Source organism: Centroberyx affinis, unplaced genomic scaffold, assembly GCF_046629955.1.
Source record: "Centroberyx affinis isolate AG114_WGS23_722 - 3 ecotype Tasmania unplaced genomic scaffold, CSIRO-AGI_Caff_v1 ptg001012l_1, whole genome shotgun sequence".
Taxonomy (NCBI): domain Eukaryota; kingdom Metazoa; phylum Chordata; class Actinopteri; order Beryciformes; family Berycidae; genus Centroberyx; species Centroberyx affinis.
In genome coordinates, this window is record NW_027279574.1 from 497800 (window position 1) to 515609 (window position 17810).

The following is a 17810-nucleotide window of genomic DNA, read 5'->3' on the forward strand; positions in this document are numbered from 1 at the left end:
ATCCTAAGGATTAATAATGATTATGAGTGATTAAGACAGTATTAAAAAGTGTTTCCTCAGATAAAGATTCAATAAATTACAGAGGCTCCAAGGCTTAATTACTTTTGTAGATTAATTTATTATCTGTTCACTGAGTCGCAGTCTATTACAGGTACAATTACATTCAGCTTAATTCATTTCTTGGTTCTGATTAATTTCAGATCTTTGTGTGTGTGACTGAGAGTGAAAGGGAGTGTGGGTCTTGTTCATTACGGGATGTACGGGACAGTGTTTGTGTGTGTGTGTGTGTGTGTTCATAATGTCAACTGTCATGTTGCATGCAGTGTGTCAGACCTGTGGCGTTGATGCAGGACACGCCGTCCGGTGCCAGGGTGAGCTCGTGGGCGCAGTAGCAGACGATGCCGTCCTCGGCCTCGTGGCATTCGTCACTCTCACAGTGGCTGCAGTTCTGCACCGGGCTGATGATCACCTCGCCATCTCCCTCCATAGCTTTTACACACACACACACACACACACACACACACACACACACACACACACACACACACACACACACACGGTTTAGAGCAGCGGTTCCCAAAGTGAACAGTGTTGAGGGGTTTCCAGGGTGTCCTCCAGCAACAGTTTAATTTCACTATAATGTAATTCACAAGAAATTATCCCAATTAGAGAATGTAATGACTATTTTAGGTTTCACTCTCACCAAATTTCAACTATCATCTCCCAGCGTACAGTTTAAACCTCAATACTGTTGATACTACATCAACAGCAACCAAAATCTTCCCTAATGGAGGTCCCTAGGATATAAACTTTCAATTCAGGGTCCGTAGCCTAACGTGTGTCTATTTGTGTCTATATTATGTTATTCCTGTGGTCTGGTGGAGTCCACTCTATATGTTGGATGTCCATATTTGTGTGACTGTGAACAACTCTCCTCCCTGGCCACAAAGCCCCTGTGGCCAGGGAAACTCAGTCAGTGTGTGAACGGTCAACAAGCTTGTCGGTCACAGCTGAACTTTTTAGTCATCGGCCGTCAACTGACAATCACATTTCCGTGCTTCATTGTTTCCCTACCAGTGTGATTTTGTTTCAGGAACAATAGATCAGCCTGGCAAGTGCAAAATGGTCGAGAAGTTGACTATAGCCATTCAACGCTTCCAAGTTCTCTACAACTTTAAGTTCAAAGACTACAAGAATAAACGTCTCAAAAAGGATGCTTGGAAAACAGTTGCATTCATCGTCGGGGTGAATGGTAAGCTCTGAAGTCATTTTAGTTTTTAATGTTTAGATTTGATTAATGCTACCTTATTAGTGTGTCCTAGCTAGCTTTGTTGATACATCAAAACACTGCAACATTATGAGAGGCAATACCAAAGCAGTGGAAAATGCATGATTTGCCTATTCAAAACAGAATAGTGCAGGGATTGACAACCATGTTCCATAGAACAGTGGTTCACAATCCTAGTCCTCAGGACACAGACTACTGCTGGTTTTCTATTCTGCCTGCTAGTTAATTGCAGTTAATTACATTCACCTGGCATCCCAGGTGGAAATCAATTCACCTGGCATCCCAAGTGTAACTCAGTCCCTGATTAGATGGCTAGAATGAAAACCAGCAGGACTCGGGACTGGGATTGAAAATCACTGCCACAGAAGGCAGAGAGTCAGCAGGTTTTCATTCCATCTAAATACTACAGGTGATTTCACTGATTAGTTCCTCTTCTCTGGTTGAAGGTGTGTTTATCAGTGAAATCACCTGCTGTAGTCTTTAGCTGGACCAAAAACCTGCAGACAATTGGCCCTCCTTGGCACATGGCTGCCTATAATTGCCCTAAATAATTGAAAAAAGATTTTATAGTATCCTTTACTTTCTTTTGATGTCTCAGAGTGAAAGCAACCCATGCTATATTAATTACAAGCTACAGAAAGATGAGATAAATTAGTCATGGGCTGTGTGTGAAAGCTTGCACGTGATTAGTAGGCAATGCGAATGCACTAGCTTATAACAACAAATAACACTTTTTATCTCATCTGCAGAATCTGTGTTTTTTTCTCATTCTGTTTTATCAGCTTGTAAGTGCAAATAAACTCAAACTCTAACCTAGAAACACCAGAAAGATGAAAAATACAGAATACAGAATACAGATTTCTTGGCTACAGACGTTGACTGCATGCTAGTTTGTAGGTAGCCAAAACTGTATTATGGACTTTTATTCACACTCATATTCACTCATGTTCACACTTGATGTTACCTTTCAGAGATTCGAGGAAGGGGTCTCCCTCTGGACTGATGAAGGTCGAGCCATCCTGTCCGTTATGTTTGGGGTTATCTGCAGAGCTGTTGCCACCTGCAGACCAAGGCAAACGCAACACAATTAACAATGACAAAACCTCAGTGCCGTCATTACACCAAATAACACATGGTATACTGAGTTTGACCAATAAATATAAAGCCATATTCACCATACTGCCCAGAAAGAAACTTTAATATATACCCTTCAAGGATTGGAAAAGTCCATTAGGAGGACAGTTCAATATTATTTTCCCAAATCCAGACATTTATCCACTTATGTCTTTGTCTCAGTATGCTCTACTCCTGTTTTTACAAGCTGCATACATGTTGTATTCATATAATTCATACTTTTCATCCTTGTACTTCTAATACATTCTAATCCATGTTTATTTCTATTCTTTTTCTTTTCTTGCTGTATCCCATTACTATTTGCTACTGACCCAATTTTCCCATGGGGAACATTAAAGCATGGGGAACATTAAAGCTTATCTTTGGAAACTAACATAGTGCTTACTGACTGTGTCAGTGAGTGAGTTACAGTCAAATGAGCAGTTAGGGGGTTTAGTGTCTTGCTCAAGGACACTTCAAAAGGACACATGGCCGTTGCTGGGGTTGAACCCAATTCCTGACCCTTTGCTGATGGGACAGTTTCTCTAACCGCTACGTCACCCTGCCGCAGTCAGTATAGTGCAAATATGGCAGTGCAAGGTGTACATTAGGGTCCTGCCTGACAGCCCACGATGATTTATAGAGTCATTTGCAGACTTTCCAGAAACTTTGACTAACCTCTGTAGCCTCCCCCGCCGCCCCCGGACATGCAGCCGCCCCCGCCGCCTCCGAAGCCCCCCCGGGTCTGCCAGAACTTCTGACAGGCCTGCCCCCCCTGGCCTCCCAGCACCAGGGGTCTCCCGCCCTGACTGACAGGGACACTGTCGTTCCAGCCTCCACCTCCGCCTGTCACCAAACACAACGCACATTTGATATGATAGATGATGTGAGAGAGAGAGAGGGAGATCTTATATGGTAATGGTCAACGTTTTGGAGGGTTAGGGTTAAAACGGTAGTAAATTGCGCGCACACACACACACACACACACACACACACACACACACACACACACACACACACACACACACACACACTGCACTAGTGTGAGGTAACAACACCAGGTAGAGGAAAGACCACTACAACACATCATGTACACACACATGCATGTGCACGCACACACACGCGCATGCACACACACTGCATTCCCCCGTTATTGGTAACAACACCAGGTACAGCAGAGAGCATCAATATATAACGAAATCCCCTAAAAGAGAATTGGCAATACAAGATTAAAGTTATAGCTAATAAAGTTAAAGCTAATCCCTCCCTATTCCCAAACGCTGGCCAATTTCATTTTCCCCTTTTATTTTCCTTTCGACTGCTCTAAAGCCTGAGAGATACAAACAAATGAAGAAAAAAAAAATCGCACCGCACTAGCAACAACAAAACCCCAGACATGCTTAATATTTCATTTTTCGTTCACCGAGTTTCCTCAAAAGTAAACCTCGGGCTTCGTGAACACGGAAAAATCAATATCTTATGTTTTCCGGGCTGGTCGTCAACTCCAACTCCATGAATAATGGATACTGCGGTGTGTATGAAAATAACAGTTAACGGTGAGGCATCCTGTTACGCCCCGGCAATGAGGTGAGACAAAGTGGCCGATATGAATAGTCATGTGTTGGGGCGTCATCGCGTTTTGTTTCCGCCGTGAGACAAACCGGGGGTACGTCGAGGTGGAAATTCTATGAAACTCATGCATCACGACAGGAGTAAACACCTCAAGGACAAATGGATGTGTTTACAAGTACAGGCGGACACCGGCCATACAAATACACAGTTTCCACTCCAGGCCATCTGTACACTCGGCTTATTATTGTGCGCGCATGCAGAGGGGAGCATGATACATGCAGCCTGGCTCATCATAATGTAAGGACAGATAGGCCTTGCGCACTACAATACGGTAAGGGGGATATTATCCATCTATTCCCATCTATTCAGCCATTCGTTTTCAATCTTGGTCCCAATATCTCATTCTTGCCCACTATGTCTCTTTCCCTTCCACACACACAGATAAACAACGCGCTGAGTATACATCCGTCCACAAACACGCACTTAGACGCACGCGACCAACACACTTGTACACACAGTTCTAGGACAGTGCGTACCCGCGGCGTTGGACTTCCCGTTGCGTCCGGGCAGGCCGGGGTCATAGTCCGTCTGCTCCCACTGGTTGACTGATTGGCTGCTGTAGCCCCGGCCGCCTCCTCCGGCGGCGATGATGAGGGGGGTGTACACTTCCCTGTCCACCTGAAACCGTGGCCATCACGTTGACAGTTATGTATCAGATCCTTGAAGGAGTACACTAAGCTTCTGGGAGATTGGCCTCTGGGTCAACGTACCAAAATCATCCATGTGTCCGTGGTAAATCATTGGCTCAGGTGCTTCATGCTAACTCTTTAGCGTACACCATGTTGAGTGATAGTAGGCGACTAGCATTATGTCAAAAGTGAGGAAATGAGAACTTGTCGCAGCTCTAAAGCTAAATGCTAAGTAATTTTAATTTATATGCAGCCAAGTCTTACAGCTTTGTGTAGATTGGTAAAATTTACATGAAATATGACACAAAAATAACATACAGTTTTGAACTTGGTTTTGAAGTTCCTGCGAGATTTGGAGCATGACTTATTTTGTTTCTATAGGAAACAAAAGTGGTGGGTGATGTACAGCTAAAAAATCACTGTGAAGTGGATGAATATGATGCTCACCTGAAATAGTTCCAAAAATAAACCTGGCTACATCAGCTATACCGAATTTATGGTATTACATTTTTATGAATCTACAGGCCATAAAATAAAAACCATTAACTTTTTATTACTAAAAGGTCAGTCGTCTTGCTTTGAATAATGCTAGTCGCCTACTGTCACTCAACATAGTGTACGCTAAAGTGTTAGCATGGAGCAGAGCCAATGATCCGCCGGGGACACATGTATGATTTGACCTTACATTACATTTGAAAGAATACATAGTTTTTGGGAGATTGACCAAATGTACTCCAGCTGAAGGATTAGGTTCTGGCATCCCACACACACACACACACACACACACACATACACACATACACACATACCTGCTCTCAACTCTAAACAGAACTTCAGCCACCTACACAACCCTGTACATCTAGTTCACAACATCACCCAGTCATTTCTAAACTCACTGTTGGTCTCAGTTAAAGTAGGCTAATGGGATGGCTGACACTGGCTTGAAACAGCCCACTCAACAGTCAACAATCATCATCATCATCTGGGATGCATTGCATGCCAAGAAATGTCAAATGTGCTATTAAAATGTTGATGGCACATTACATATTAACAAACTGGATGATCTATAGGATTTCTGGGCTGATTTTTTTCACATCAATCATTATACATCTCAATAAACAGTATTTGGTTCTCAAATGAGCTAAAACCAGATCTATGCTTACAGTGTTCGACCAATGGCAGTATGTATGATTAGTTGGCATACCGACCGCTACAGTAACTGGGTAAATTGGAGTACAGCTTTCCCTCCAGCCCTTCCTCACCTTGAACACGTACGTTGCTCCGCCCCCTCCTCCTCCGCCCCCTTTGACTTGAGTCTTGTTGACCATCGGGCCGCTCTGCTCAATGCATATCCTGTTCAGCATGCCGTTGGACTGTGGGGAGGGAGATAGATGTCAGTTCACCACACTTGAGATGACCTGCTTTCAAGTTTTATCATTACAATGGAGAGAAAAGATCAAACACAATTCCCCAGAAATACATATGTATACAGTGTATCTATGTCACATCAGGGCAGCATTGAGGACCAGTGATCCCTTTAAGCTGATAGTTTGGTGACCTACGTCTAATAATTTATCACATTTACCAAATAAAAACATCTTCTCCGCCGTAAGTCATTGTTCCACTTTATCCCCAGAAATGTACCCTATTTCTAAAAATGTATTTGGAAGTTCTTGGTGGCAAATGATATTAGATGAATGGACTTCACCATAGCTTAGGTTTAAGTGAATTGACTGCTTTGTGCTATTACCCGAGACTGCGCTACTCTTTCTATCTCTACCTCACTCAAATGCACACATACCAACACACACACACACACTCACAAACGCTCTCTTTACTCCCTCCACTTTCTCATCTGTCTGGACAAGACTCTAGGAGGGGGGAGTAGGCGGGACTTTTGTGAGCGTGATTGACAGGCAATGGGGGGGGGGGGGGGAGGCGGTGCATTCTAACTTGAGAGAGAGAGACAAAGGAGGCGGTCGTGCTTGAGAGTGTACATGTGGGTCACTGGCAGAAACAGAAAGAGAGATGGACACACCCTTGCGCAGACAGAGAGACAGAGCTAGTGTGTTAGTAGGGACCGGGGAGGCATCATCTCCCTTGCCGGAGGGAAGGCGAGGTGTGAGAAAACACTGCGCTGTGGCGCAAATCACTTTGAGAGCGGCCCCTTTGGAGAGAGCCGCCTCCCCTCGCTTTCAAAGCTGGAGGGAAATAAGAGGAACCTTAAACGACTTCAGTCTCACTTTGGAGAAGCCGAGTCCCTCTCTGTACTGCGCACTTCAAGACACACTGTGTTAAAAACTAATAACTCCATGACAGTGGCGGAGACCTCTGCCTCCTAAACCACACGTCCTGTCTCCTGAAGACAGAGCCAAAAAAAAAAATCCCAATACAGTCCAATCTACCGAACAAATACACATGTGCAGACTGTCCACAAAAAAAAAAGATTTATTCTTTGAATGTGTTTTGCTGTTGTCATGTGAAAACCTCTTAACTGTCATGTTTTCACTTCAGTTGAAGAATTACATGGCTTTGTAAAGGTTGAGAAAGTTCTACCATCCTTAGGCTTATAAAACCCTTTCAAATCCCTTTGGATGGACTCAAAAATTTACTCAGAAATGCTGGAAAGTTGACATTTTGTGACGATATGTAGCGATGATACGAATGCTCCTGTAGCTCCACACAGCGGCACTTGACCCATTTTTCCCTCTCTTTTCAGTGCTGGGACAAGCTCAAGTTTTTGAAAAGTTAAATTGTGGATGATGGATGCTTTCATTGGCAACTAGAGGGCTTGTGAGGCTTTAGCCTGGGTGAATTGCGAGGGGAAGCGTGCCCTGCTGGTGTTGGAGAGGAAACATCACAGCATAATGGATGACAACAACCCCTGGCAAAAGAAAACAAGCGCGCTTAAGAAAAACCGTGGGGAGGTTACTGGGAGGTTCTTGGCACTATTGCGGCTATAAACAGTCTATTGGGTGGCCTTAAACTCTGGGATTTAGAGCAGTGGTTCCCAAAGGGCGGTCCGTGGACCACCAGGGGTCCTTGATGGGGGTTCCAGGGGCGTCCCCAGAAAAATGAGGAATTTAATTTCACTAGAATTGTGAAAAGTATTAGTGTGTATGTCTGCACTGTTATCCACACATACACACTAATACAATTCAATACTAAATCGACAGCAACAAAAAGAGAGGAGGAGGAAAGGAGAAAACTGTAACACATGGGGGGTCAGTGGTGCATCTATTTGGGGGTCCATAACAAAAAATTGGGATTAACGTGTTGAATTATTGCATTGTTTTATCTATTTCACAATTGATTAATACATTTAATTTGTATATATCATAATGATACACTTTTCGACACTAAGTTTGTCTTGCTTTGATCACATACCATAGATTGTCTGTTTACTGAAAGTCTTGAAAGTTTACTGCTGGATAGCTGTCCTTCGGGGGACAATAAAGACTTATTGTATTTTTAAAAGAGACTCACATTGGGGCAGGCGTCCTCTCCTTTCTGTCCCACCAGGATATGGAGCAACTCGTCCTTCTGGAGCAGGAAGTCCGCTGTGACGCAGACACCATGTGACCTGCTCATGGCCAATACGCTGCGACCGCCAGCCGCCCCGTAGGCCATGATCCTGCGGGGGGGGGGAGTTTAACACACACAAACACAAAAGTGTACACACACATATAGACACACACATAGACCCAAAAAGAAACACACCCATCCACCCACACACAAAACAATACACAAATAAAAAACCCATTAGCAGGATAATTATCCTAATGATACAGTAAACGCACTCATCAAGTATCTGGCCTCATTAAGCCTGATCACGAAATATACAGCGCCGTTTTCTGTAACAACACAATCCTCATATTATTTGTCCCTGTATGTGCTCTCAGAAGAGAAATAACAAAAGCTAAAGTTAAATCTACTTGTGCCAGTGACTTTGCATGTCACCATTGTTGGGTGAAAACCTTGTATCTCCAACATGTCAAAAAAATAAGAAAAAGCTGCCTTGTTTTTAGCTTGCCCACCATGAATTTTCCAGCTAATCCAATGGGTGTGGAAAGGTTTTCATGAGCCAAAGGGTCCAAAACTGGAATTAACACTTTTTCACCCAACAAGGACAATATGTTTATTTTAAATTCTGAGCTGTGGGAGATTATCAGATTTAACCTATGGCAGGTACAGAGGAGCGATTTAAATTCCATCACCTCATGCGAACATCAGTATTCCTCCTGCAATTCCATGAGTGCACATGACCTTAAATAACAGCCAAAATTCATTTAAACACACTTAACCACACTTTCACCCTGGGGTGATTTTAACAAAAATATCTGCGCACCGCGGTGGCCTCTCATCCCAATGCACACAAAAACATGCCTTTATGAATGCACCGACACACATACACACACAGACACATCTTTGTGGCAGAAGACACCCATTTCAAATGCTCCAATCCCCTCCCCAGAAAAAAAAAAAACAACTTGATTGGTTTTTGGGAGCGCTTCGATATTTCTTCCCTCCCTGGTGGTAGAGAGAGAGACACAGAGAGAGAGAGCGCTGCCCGGCGCTTGGTAGCTACCTCAGCTGTTTGCCTAATGACTTTTGGGAGATGCAGGGCGCATATTCATCTCTGCGGCCGTCTGTCAACATCATTTACAGGCTCTGCCAGCTAAGCCAGGCCGCCTCAAGACCACAACGCTCGGGTTTGTGTGGAGACAGAAGGCTTTTTTATTTTATTCTTTTTAGAACTCTGGGACTTGTGTTAACACATTGCTTTTAGCTATCCACGCTGTTGTTAGGTATTTCGAGACTTAAGGCCGTTGGCTGTGCATAGTGCTGTTTGTGTGTGTGTGTTTATCTTTGTGTTGACGTGGGAGGCAAACAGGGTGCACAGGCATTTTTTATTGAACCGTCCAAGTCAAATCCAAGTTTAACACCTCATGCTGTCACGAACGCTCACAGGAGGAATACTGTTCTCCACACGAGGTAGCGGGTCTTACATCACTGATGCTGGCGCAATACACACTTAGTTTGAGGTCGAGGCGGTAAGTCTGATTGCCGGGGCACTCGGCGGCCTTAAAGGGCATCGATGCGGACATTGTGGTGGGTGGTTTTGGGAGTTTGGAGCCAGGCGCGGTGTGACTCATGCTGTTTAGCCGCCATTACACCGGCCTTTATTCCCCTCTGCAAAAGTCTGATTAGCGATATTTCTCTGTTTGCCCGAGGAAGATTGATGCGCAGCTGAGGCACTGAGGGCTGCAAGTGGGCGGGAGGAAGAGTCTGCATAGACGTGAAGGATGCTAATGGTACAGAGTGTGCTGATACGTGAGAGAGAGGTCAAGTGTGTATACTGTGTGTGTGTGTGTGTGTGTGTATATTAATGATTGATCAGGTGTCTAAAGAAAGAGATGCGTTGTTTCAGAGTTGCGGGAAATCTGTCCCAATATTTTGCGTCCCATGTATCCCAGAGGCAATCGTCCTACCTGTACTTGCCGGTTTCTGGGACCCGCCACATTTGGATGCCTTTGAAGGGCCCTCGGGTGCCCACTGTCACGTTGACGTTGCCGTTCCTGTACGAGTTGCTGCACTGAGACGGAGTCGGGCCCTCGGGACCCACGGCCCCGCAGGTATGGAACGTCCACTTTTTGGCTGCGCGTGGAGAAAAAGAGAGAAACGTAAGCCACATTTTTACCAATTCAGAAACGCAGATGCACATATTCTCACACACGTACACATCAATGCATTCAATCGTGCATACACAAACACAAAGACAAAGGAGAGAGAGAGAGACTGGAATTCCGCACGCACCGCAGACTCATTACAGTTCTATTTGTCTCACATTCATTCCACTTCAACAATCCCCAGCGCTCTACTTTCCCGTCAATAAAGCCCAAATATACAGTTTTGAAACAAATCATTACGCATTGGGAGGGCAAGCACCGGAATAGAAGCTGATCATATGAGCTGCTTGCTATCATCGTGTCCCCCAACTGTGGTAGGGGGGTGAAGAAAAAAAAAAGATAAAACTAGTGACAGGATCACAGGTGACAAACATTTCTCCTCATTTCCCCATGTAATCCCATGCGCCGGCGCTAATTGGGAGTTCTTTTCGCCGCAATTAGCACAAGATTAGTCTTGTCAGATGGACGTGGAAGGACTTAGCGGCGAGGTGCTAAATCCTGATTTAAGGCCCGCGAACACAGAGACGCCAGGGAGCGACGCATCTCTCTCTCTCTCTCCCTCTCTCCCTCCCCGGGTGTAATTTGTAAAAGCTGAATGCTCTGCGACTGCTTATCATTCGTTTCAGACCGGGGTTGATTAGAGCAAGTCTAACACCGGTTAAAGTCAAAGTCATTACCACGACGGAGCGAGCCGCGCGATGGCTTTCGTTGGCGGCGTCGGGTTGCCGTCATAAAGCCCACTCGCGTCGTCTAGGAGAGAGACGGATCGTCGCTCGGTGTGATTGTAATGCTGTTTGTGATTAGATACTTATAAAAATGGGGCTGTCATTTTTTTTCGGCTTGATTAGATAGTACGCTGATTAGGACGGTGACAGGATATAGAGGAGAGAGGAGGGACGACGCGAGAGGCAAGTCTCAGAAGCGTGACTCCAGCTCACCGGCGCACCAGACGTGCGTTGGCCTGCAGTGGCCCCGTGGCTGTCAGTGCCTATACTTGTCAACGCCAGTCCGGATGATGACTAGTATTTGACTACCGAGCCTTTAAAGTACTGCTCATCGCGGATCAGATTTGGCAGTCCGATCCTCATGATTGGTTTCGTCCAAGGGCACCTGGTCACTGAGCCGGCATCAGTATTCCGGCGGCGGCGTCTCGCTCTTACTCAGTTTTCCTGCAAAACAACATTTCTGTTTCTTTCGGGGGGGGGGCGTCGGCCGTCGGCCGTCGGCCGGGAGAGATGATTTCAAGCAGGACTGCACTTTGAAAAACACGCACACACAAAAAGCAAAAAGCACTAACCCACCGTAAGATAAAGATTTTGAGTTTACCCCGGTCTTAACAAATGCACACCTGCTGTGGAAAAGTGGCTGTTGTGGGGGGGAGACTGGAGTCCTGTCTGGCCTTCATCCAGATGGAGTAAATAGATCCCTCAAGTCGGTATTTTCAACACCCAACAAGGTAAAAGAGCCTAAGATTGCTGGAGACAAATCCATCACTGGAATAGAAAAGCCTCTGAAGCCAAACGGTGCTAAAACGTAAATCTTACTGTACTCGATGCGTTACCCCAGGATGGCAATCGATAAGCAATGGAGGTCGTGCTAATGTGAAGAGGGGGAAGGGAAGGGGTGGAGGTAAAGAGACCACAAGGTACCATCTGGGATTTGGATTGAATAAAGGAATTTTTGCCCATCTTTGTTATACAGGTCACGCTTTTATTTTTTTACATCGGCGCTGTAGGTGATGACTATAGCAAACTCCTCCATTAAATTCCCCTCTCCTTTCTCTCCTAGTGGGCGGTTTCATGCTTCAGCCCACCTGATCGATCTCGCTGGCCCATCAATATGAGTGAGCTCTTATGCACACACGTAAATCAGACACACACACACACACACACACACATCACCCAACCGGTGTAATGAACCTTTCTGTCGTAGGCACTCGGCAGAGCTAACATAAACACAATATACGCCCGGCATGGCTCTATCAATCTGCCCTAACTTTTTTATATTAAGATAGGCTCCCACAGTCGCTAGTCCGCTCTAATAAGAGTGAGAAAGTGGTGTGCACACAAGACAGCCCCTTCTGACCTGCAGCACACACACACTTACCCAGGTACAAGCACAAACATCCCAGGGGAGAGACTCTGACTCTTTGCCCGGCTGCCTATTATATAAGTCTCTTCTCCTGTGAACTTTGCCACCGGTGGTATGCCATCATTATAACAAACAGAGGCCTCCATCAATAGAAGGGGCAAGCTTTCATCCGCTAGATACTGTACCAGACACGTCTAATGAGAGAGAGAGCGAGAGAGAAGAGAGAGAGAGAGTTTAGAAACCTGTCTCAAATTGGATTTGGCGAATTTGCAAAAATGACAGCGATATTCCAGCAGCTAATGTTCCAGCGCAGTATCTTAAGTATGGTTCGCAAAATCAGGTCTTAATAAAAAATGTAAAAGCATGTCTTGATCTCCTCTGAAGATTACAAAAAAGAAGAAAAAAAGGTGTGCTGAGTCAAACTGCTATTTTATGAATTTGAGGTATTAACTCTCTGATTCTACAGTAATGTGTATCGTGTCCAACCATGACTGAACAATGATTACCGTGATTAGTGGTGTTGAACGTTAACACAAGTCTTTTTGTAGAGTCACGCACACAGACACGCAAACAGACACACACACACACACACACACACAGCTCCAGCTCCACATCTTTTGTTAGGTGCCTGTTCTTGTTTTCGTCTCTAGTTTGTAGGTATTTGAGCTCTCTGTTCTCCGTGTTCTCTTTGGGAAGCGCCTGTCTGATAAAAGCTGAATCAATAAATTGGGCCTAACTTGCTTTTTCGTCCCACTAAATGGATTTTTGGATCTATTATACATTCATCAAAGTCGAAGTTAAGTTTAAAGGGCAACTATACGGACTGAGAACACAGAGAAAAGACTGATGTCGACTACTCCTTCTTTACGCTGCTTTACTCTCTTAGCATGTATTCGCTTTTACCAGTGACGGCTCTCCTCGTTGGGCCGCCCATTAGAAAGATGGATCAAGGCTGGCACGCCATGAGCGGATTTGAATGCTAAATGCAAACCTCATGGAGCACACGAGTCCAATTAATTACAATAGTCTGTTTTGCGTGGCGCTGCTCGTTATCAGTCTCCTGTCTGTCTTGGTGACTAATGTTCCTCTTCCAAAACACAAAGTAACAACAGCTAGCTAACTGATTGCCGCGGGCCAATGTTTACGAACAAGTAACAATGAAGCATGGACCCTCGTCTCCACTGTGCCGCTAATTAGCGAGCGCGTAATGGCCGACGCTCAACTCTGCATGCAGCATTAAGGGACCGGCATCTGCTGTCAATTACTTTCAAGAGCCAATCGGATTGCTTCAATCACCGTCCCTTCTGTCTTTGATTAGATGCCAGTTTTCATCTACGCCAAAGAACTTGGATATTTGTTGTGGACTATTATTGGGCTGGAACTTGTGTGGGCCTATGTGTGAAAGTGGAACAGTGGTTTCTGTTCTCAAAGAAGGGAATGCTTATCCGTTCTGTTTCACTTTTTCAGTAAAGTTGTTAATATGTTGATATTTTGTCGCGTGGTGGCAGAGGGAGCGTCTGGTAATTGAGATTATACATGTATGTAAGAATATTGTGTATCCATGTTGTATCTTCTTTAAAGAGAAACTGAAAACGCTGATCTCGGTCAATCACACACACACACGCACACGCACGCACGCGCACACACACACACACACACACACACACACACACACACACACACACACACACACACACACACACACACACACAATGGGCAGAGAAAAATAAGCCCGGAGCTCATTTTGAGGTTAGCGACGCGTTCCTTTCCCATCAGGAGAGGTAATCACAGACAGAGAGGGAAGCGAGCTCATCTAGGTCGACTTTCCCACTTCCCCCCCAAAGCAACTGATGAGTCAGCAGTGAGAGGCCGTGGCGGACGCCACACAGTGGGGCGGCTCTCCAATACAGCTGTGAGAAATGAAAGTGCCTGCTGGTAGAATAGTGGGGAATCAATGGGGATGAGGAGAAAGAACATGAGATAGGTGGAAAAGAATAAAGGAGGAGAGAAGGTGAAGTGAGGGTGAAGAGAAAAGAGTAGAAGGGGAAGAAGTGGGACAACAGAGCCGTGATGAGAGGGGAACATTGACAGGGAGACGGGGCGGCAGGGTGGGAGGACAGCGGACAGAACTAGCAGAGAGTGAGCGGGACCGTTTTGTGCGGTGGAAGACGAGAAACAAACGGAGGAAGAGGAGGGGGAGAGAACGCGGCGCGGCTAAGGCCCGAAAGGGAAAGACGAAGGGGGGGAGAAGGAGCGGAGACAAGAGATGTTGATGTTCGGCGGGGTTAATCATCGAGCGTGTCGGGGGAAGAGGAGAGCCGTGTTGGAGTGACAGGCCTGCTGAGCTAAAACCCTCATCAGGCTCACCGTCCTGCCCCGCACACGTCAAACCATCAGCTCCGGAAGACGAGAGGAGAGACGCCTGGCGAATGTTAACCGCTCGAGGCTGTCTTTGAAATGGCCAACGTATAACTGCAAGTTCAACTTCTTTTCCCCCCGAGTTAATATCTATGATAATCACAAGGGCGAGAGCGGTGTGATCTCAAAGTCCTATCTTTCTCCGAGGAGATTTAAGCCAGCTGGCTTTATTGAAACCATACTGAGTATTACCTGTGTAAGTACATACAAATAGCCTTTTTTTGGCGCTGTCCTTGCAGCAAAATCCTGGTCGCTGCCTAGTTTGTATGAAGCACCTGTCATATCATAATGTATGTGACACTAAATATTTCCTCAGTTGTCATGCATGCAGTTCAACATGACAGATTTTCTCCATATAGATCATGTAGCCTTTCTTCGCTGACTGACCCATGTCTGCGGTCTCCTGTTCGATGCATAATCCAATAACATTATCAAATCATGGAAGATGGCCAAACACTGGAACATGGCTGCTCGCTCTCCCCGCTTGACCCTCCAATGACAAAATGAAGTGATAGACCGTGCGGTGTTGGAGATGGGAGAGTGACCTAAACCGCAGACGTTCAATCAGACACGTCGCCGCACAAAAATAACCACATGATAGCTTATTAGCGTGCGGGTGTGATGTGCCTAACCAGCCTCAAATGGAGGGCGAGCCACTCTACCTAACAAAATGGATTTGTTGGGGCATTAACAGCATATGGATTTCATAAAAGCCATTTTTTTGCTGCCTGGGAGAGTAAACAAGATACTGATGAATTCAATTACGTACTCTCTGAAACTTGAGAGTGTGGGAACACTATCTAGACCAGTCATCTGTTTGGACTGGAAAACAGAGTGGCTGCAAGTTGCACAGAAACTAAAACAAGGGTCTGTATCTGTACTCATTGGTATGAGTAATGCAATATCTACCAGTTCAGAGGCAAAATATCATTTCCATAAACAAAAAGGTTTAGCCATTCTAAGACATCTAAGCTTCAAAAAAGGGCTTTAACTTTAAAATGCAAGTGGCTCAAATCTTTCACCGGGAGAGCTTCGGCAAATCTAGCGCGGCCCCAGGAACTTCAAAGCGACGAGGTGAAGAAATGCGTCTTGGCGCGGGGTTGCGATATGAAACTAGCTCTAACTTATGACTTTAAATATAGAAACTGAAGCTCTGCTTGTCTTTACCCTTTTGTGGCGGCGAAGTGAGAGACTGCGAGGTGGAAAATGTCAAGCCTGTGTAACTGGCTCCATTGACATTCTCAGGAGACAAATTGGAGGATTTTACACTTCAAAACTGCCCGTCCCGCTCCATTTAATGCCAAAGGAGATCTCCCCGGCGACGCTCGGCTGCGGAGGCGCCGCGAGCCGGTAGGTGGCACACTGACTTTGTTGCAGCCCGCGCATCATGCCACGCTCAGCACGTGTTCAGTAATTGTGAATCGTTAATGCCGGCATATGTGTCTGCGTGTGTGTGCTTTTGATGCGAGGGCGAGAGAAAGTGGGAAGAGAGCAGGAGAGACAGATACACAGAGACAGAGGGAGAGACAGATAGAGAGAGATAGGCATGAGCAGAAAATATCTTAGTATCAATCCTTATCCTCGCATCCACCTTAGTCACATCCGAGCATCGCCCGCGCTTTCACACGCTCTCTCGCTCCCGCCGCGCCGCTCGATCACAAACTTACCGTCGTCTCGGGCGAAGTGGTCCGCCGAAGGGCTCCCATTGGACGGGGTGGTGGTCTTGATGTTCTGATTGGTCGGCCTGAGCGGCAGTCTCGTCGTGCTCGTGACCACCGGGGGAAATTCGCCGTTGGCTGAAAACAGAAGATGTGGCGTTTATTGAAGGCATCAACTTTTCCCTTCGACAGGAGTAATGGAATCCTTGAAGCTGTTATGATGAAGGAGTGAGTAAGCACACATGCTGGAGACCCCTCGCTGCCATGGAGAATGTGGAACCACCAGCAGGGGTCATTCTTTCATCAGGACCAGTGGCTGTGCGGAGGGGAGGGAATGCATAACACCCAGCTCCTCTCCGTCTCTCGCCATTCTTACAGTAGGTGGGTAAGCGCAATCAGTCTGGGGCTTTTGTAGCAGCCTATCAAGCCTCCAGCCCTGCTGCTTCCCCAGGACTGAGATCATAAGCTTGCTTGCGCCTTGATCTCTTCCCCCTCAACTTTTCACCCGGAATTAAGTCTCTCAGGTAAAAAGGCCGGCTGATTGGCTATTACGGCTCCAGATAGAAGAACCTAGTTTTCCCAAAGATGTTAAAGTAGGGGAGACTAATTTTACCCGCTATGATGGTTGGATGTTGACCCAGAAAACCAGGTACCTGTCCCTGTGAGAAGTGCTGCTGCCCATACAATGATAAGTGCAATCATTGGTTGCTTGATCTAAATCACTTTTTTCCCCTAACCCTTTTTCTTCAAAATCAATGAAAGGAAGTGGGAAGGCTGCACTGGAGGTGGAAAAAATAGGACAGAGTTCCCACGGTTGCTTGACTGAACAAATGAATCACATTCTTTGATTAGGTCCATACACTGCAATCAGCGGTGAAAAAGATTGGCCTGAATGGTGTTAAAGTAGTCAACTACAAAGTCTGATCAGGGACCGCAGAGGCGACTGGAACAATCAATGGGAGCCTGTCGGTGCAAAAGAAACAAAATACTTATCCAGTCTGAGTGATAATGCGCTGTATTTACTAGAAATGCTGGAATGGCAGAATCAATGTCTAAAAGTATTAGAAAACCTACAGGATGGATCTAACATTCAAATAACTGTCATCCGCTTTTAAGTGATGTCAAAGCATGTACCATTTCATTCACTTGCTGTGACAAGTCTATAAAATGTGAACACATTCACTGGGAAACCTTGACATACTTCCCCAGCAAAGTTGTTCTTCACATTTGTTGGATGTCTCAGGTAGAATTTCATGAAGCCCAATCCAACATCTAACTTCTCCTTTGTCAT

The 17810-nt window shown here is 45.6% G+C and overlaps 1 protein-coding gene across 1 annotated transcript in view; it reads right to left on the reverse strand.

Moving 5' to 3' along the window:
• The window catches only part of alk (ALK receptor tyrosine kinase), a 309324-nt gene that overhangs the window by 20978 nt on the left and 270536 nt on the right, over window positions 1-17810 (reverse strand). Inside the window, exons 11-18 of the mRNA XM_071522627.1 lie at window positions 16529-16657; window positions 10155-10320; window positions 8149-8296; window positions 5925-6035; window positions 4510-4651; window positions 3080-3247; window positions 2253-2348; window positions 334-489 (exon numbers count right to left, since the gene is read on the reverse strand). Of these exons, the coding sequence (XP_071378728.1) occupies window positions 334-489; window positions 2253-2348; window positions 3080-3247; window positions 4510-4651; window positions 5925-6035; window positions 8149-8296; window positions 10155-10320; window positions 16529-16657 (1116 nt within the window). The remainder of the gene's footprint in view (window positions 1-333; window positions 490-2252; window positions 2349-3079; window positions 3248-4509; window positions 4652-5924; window positions 6036-8148; window positions 8297-10154; window positions 10321-16528; window positions 16658-17810) is intronic.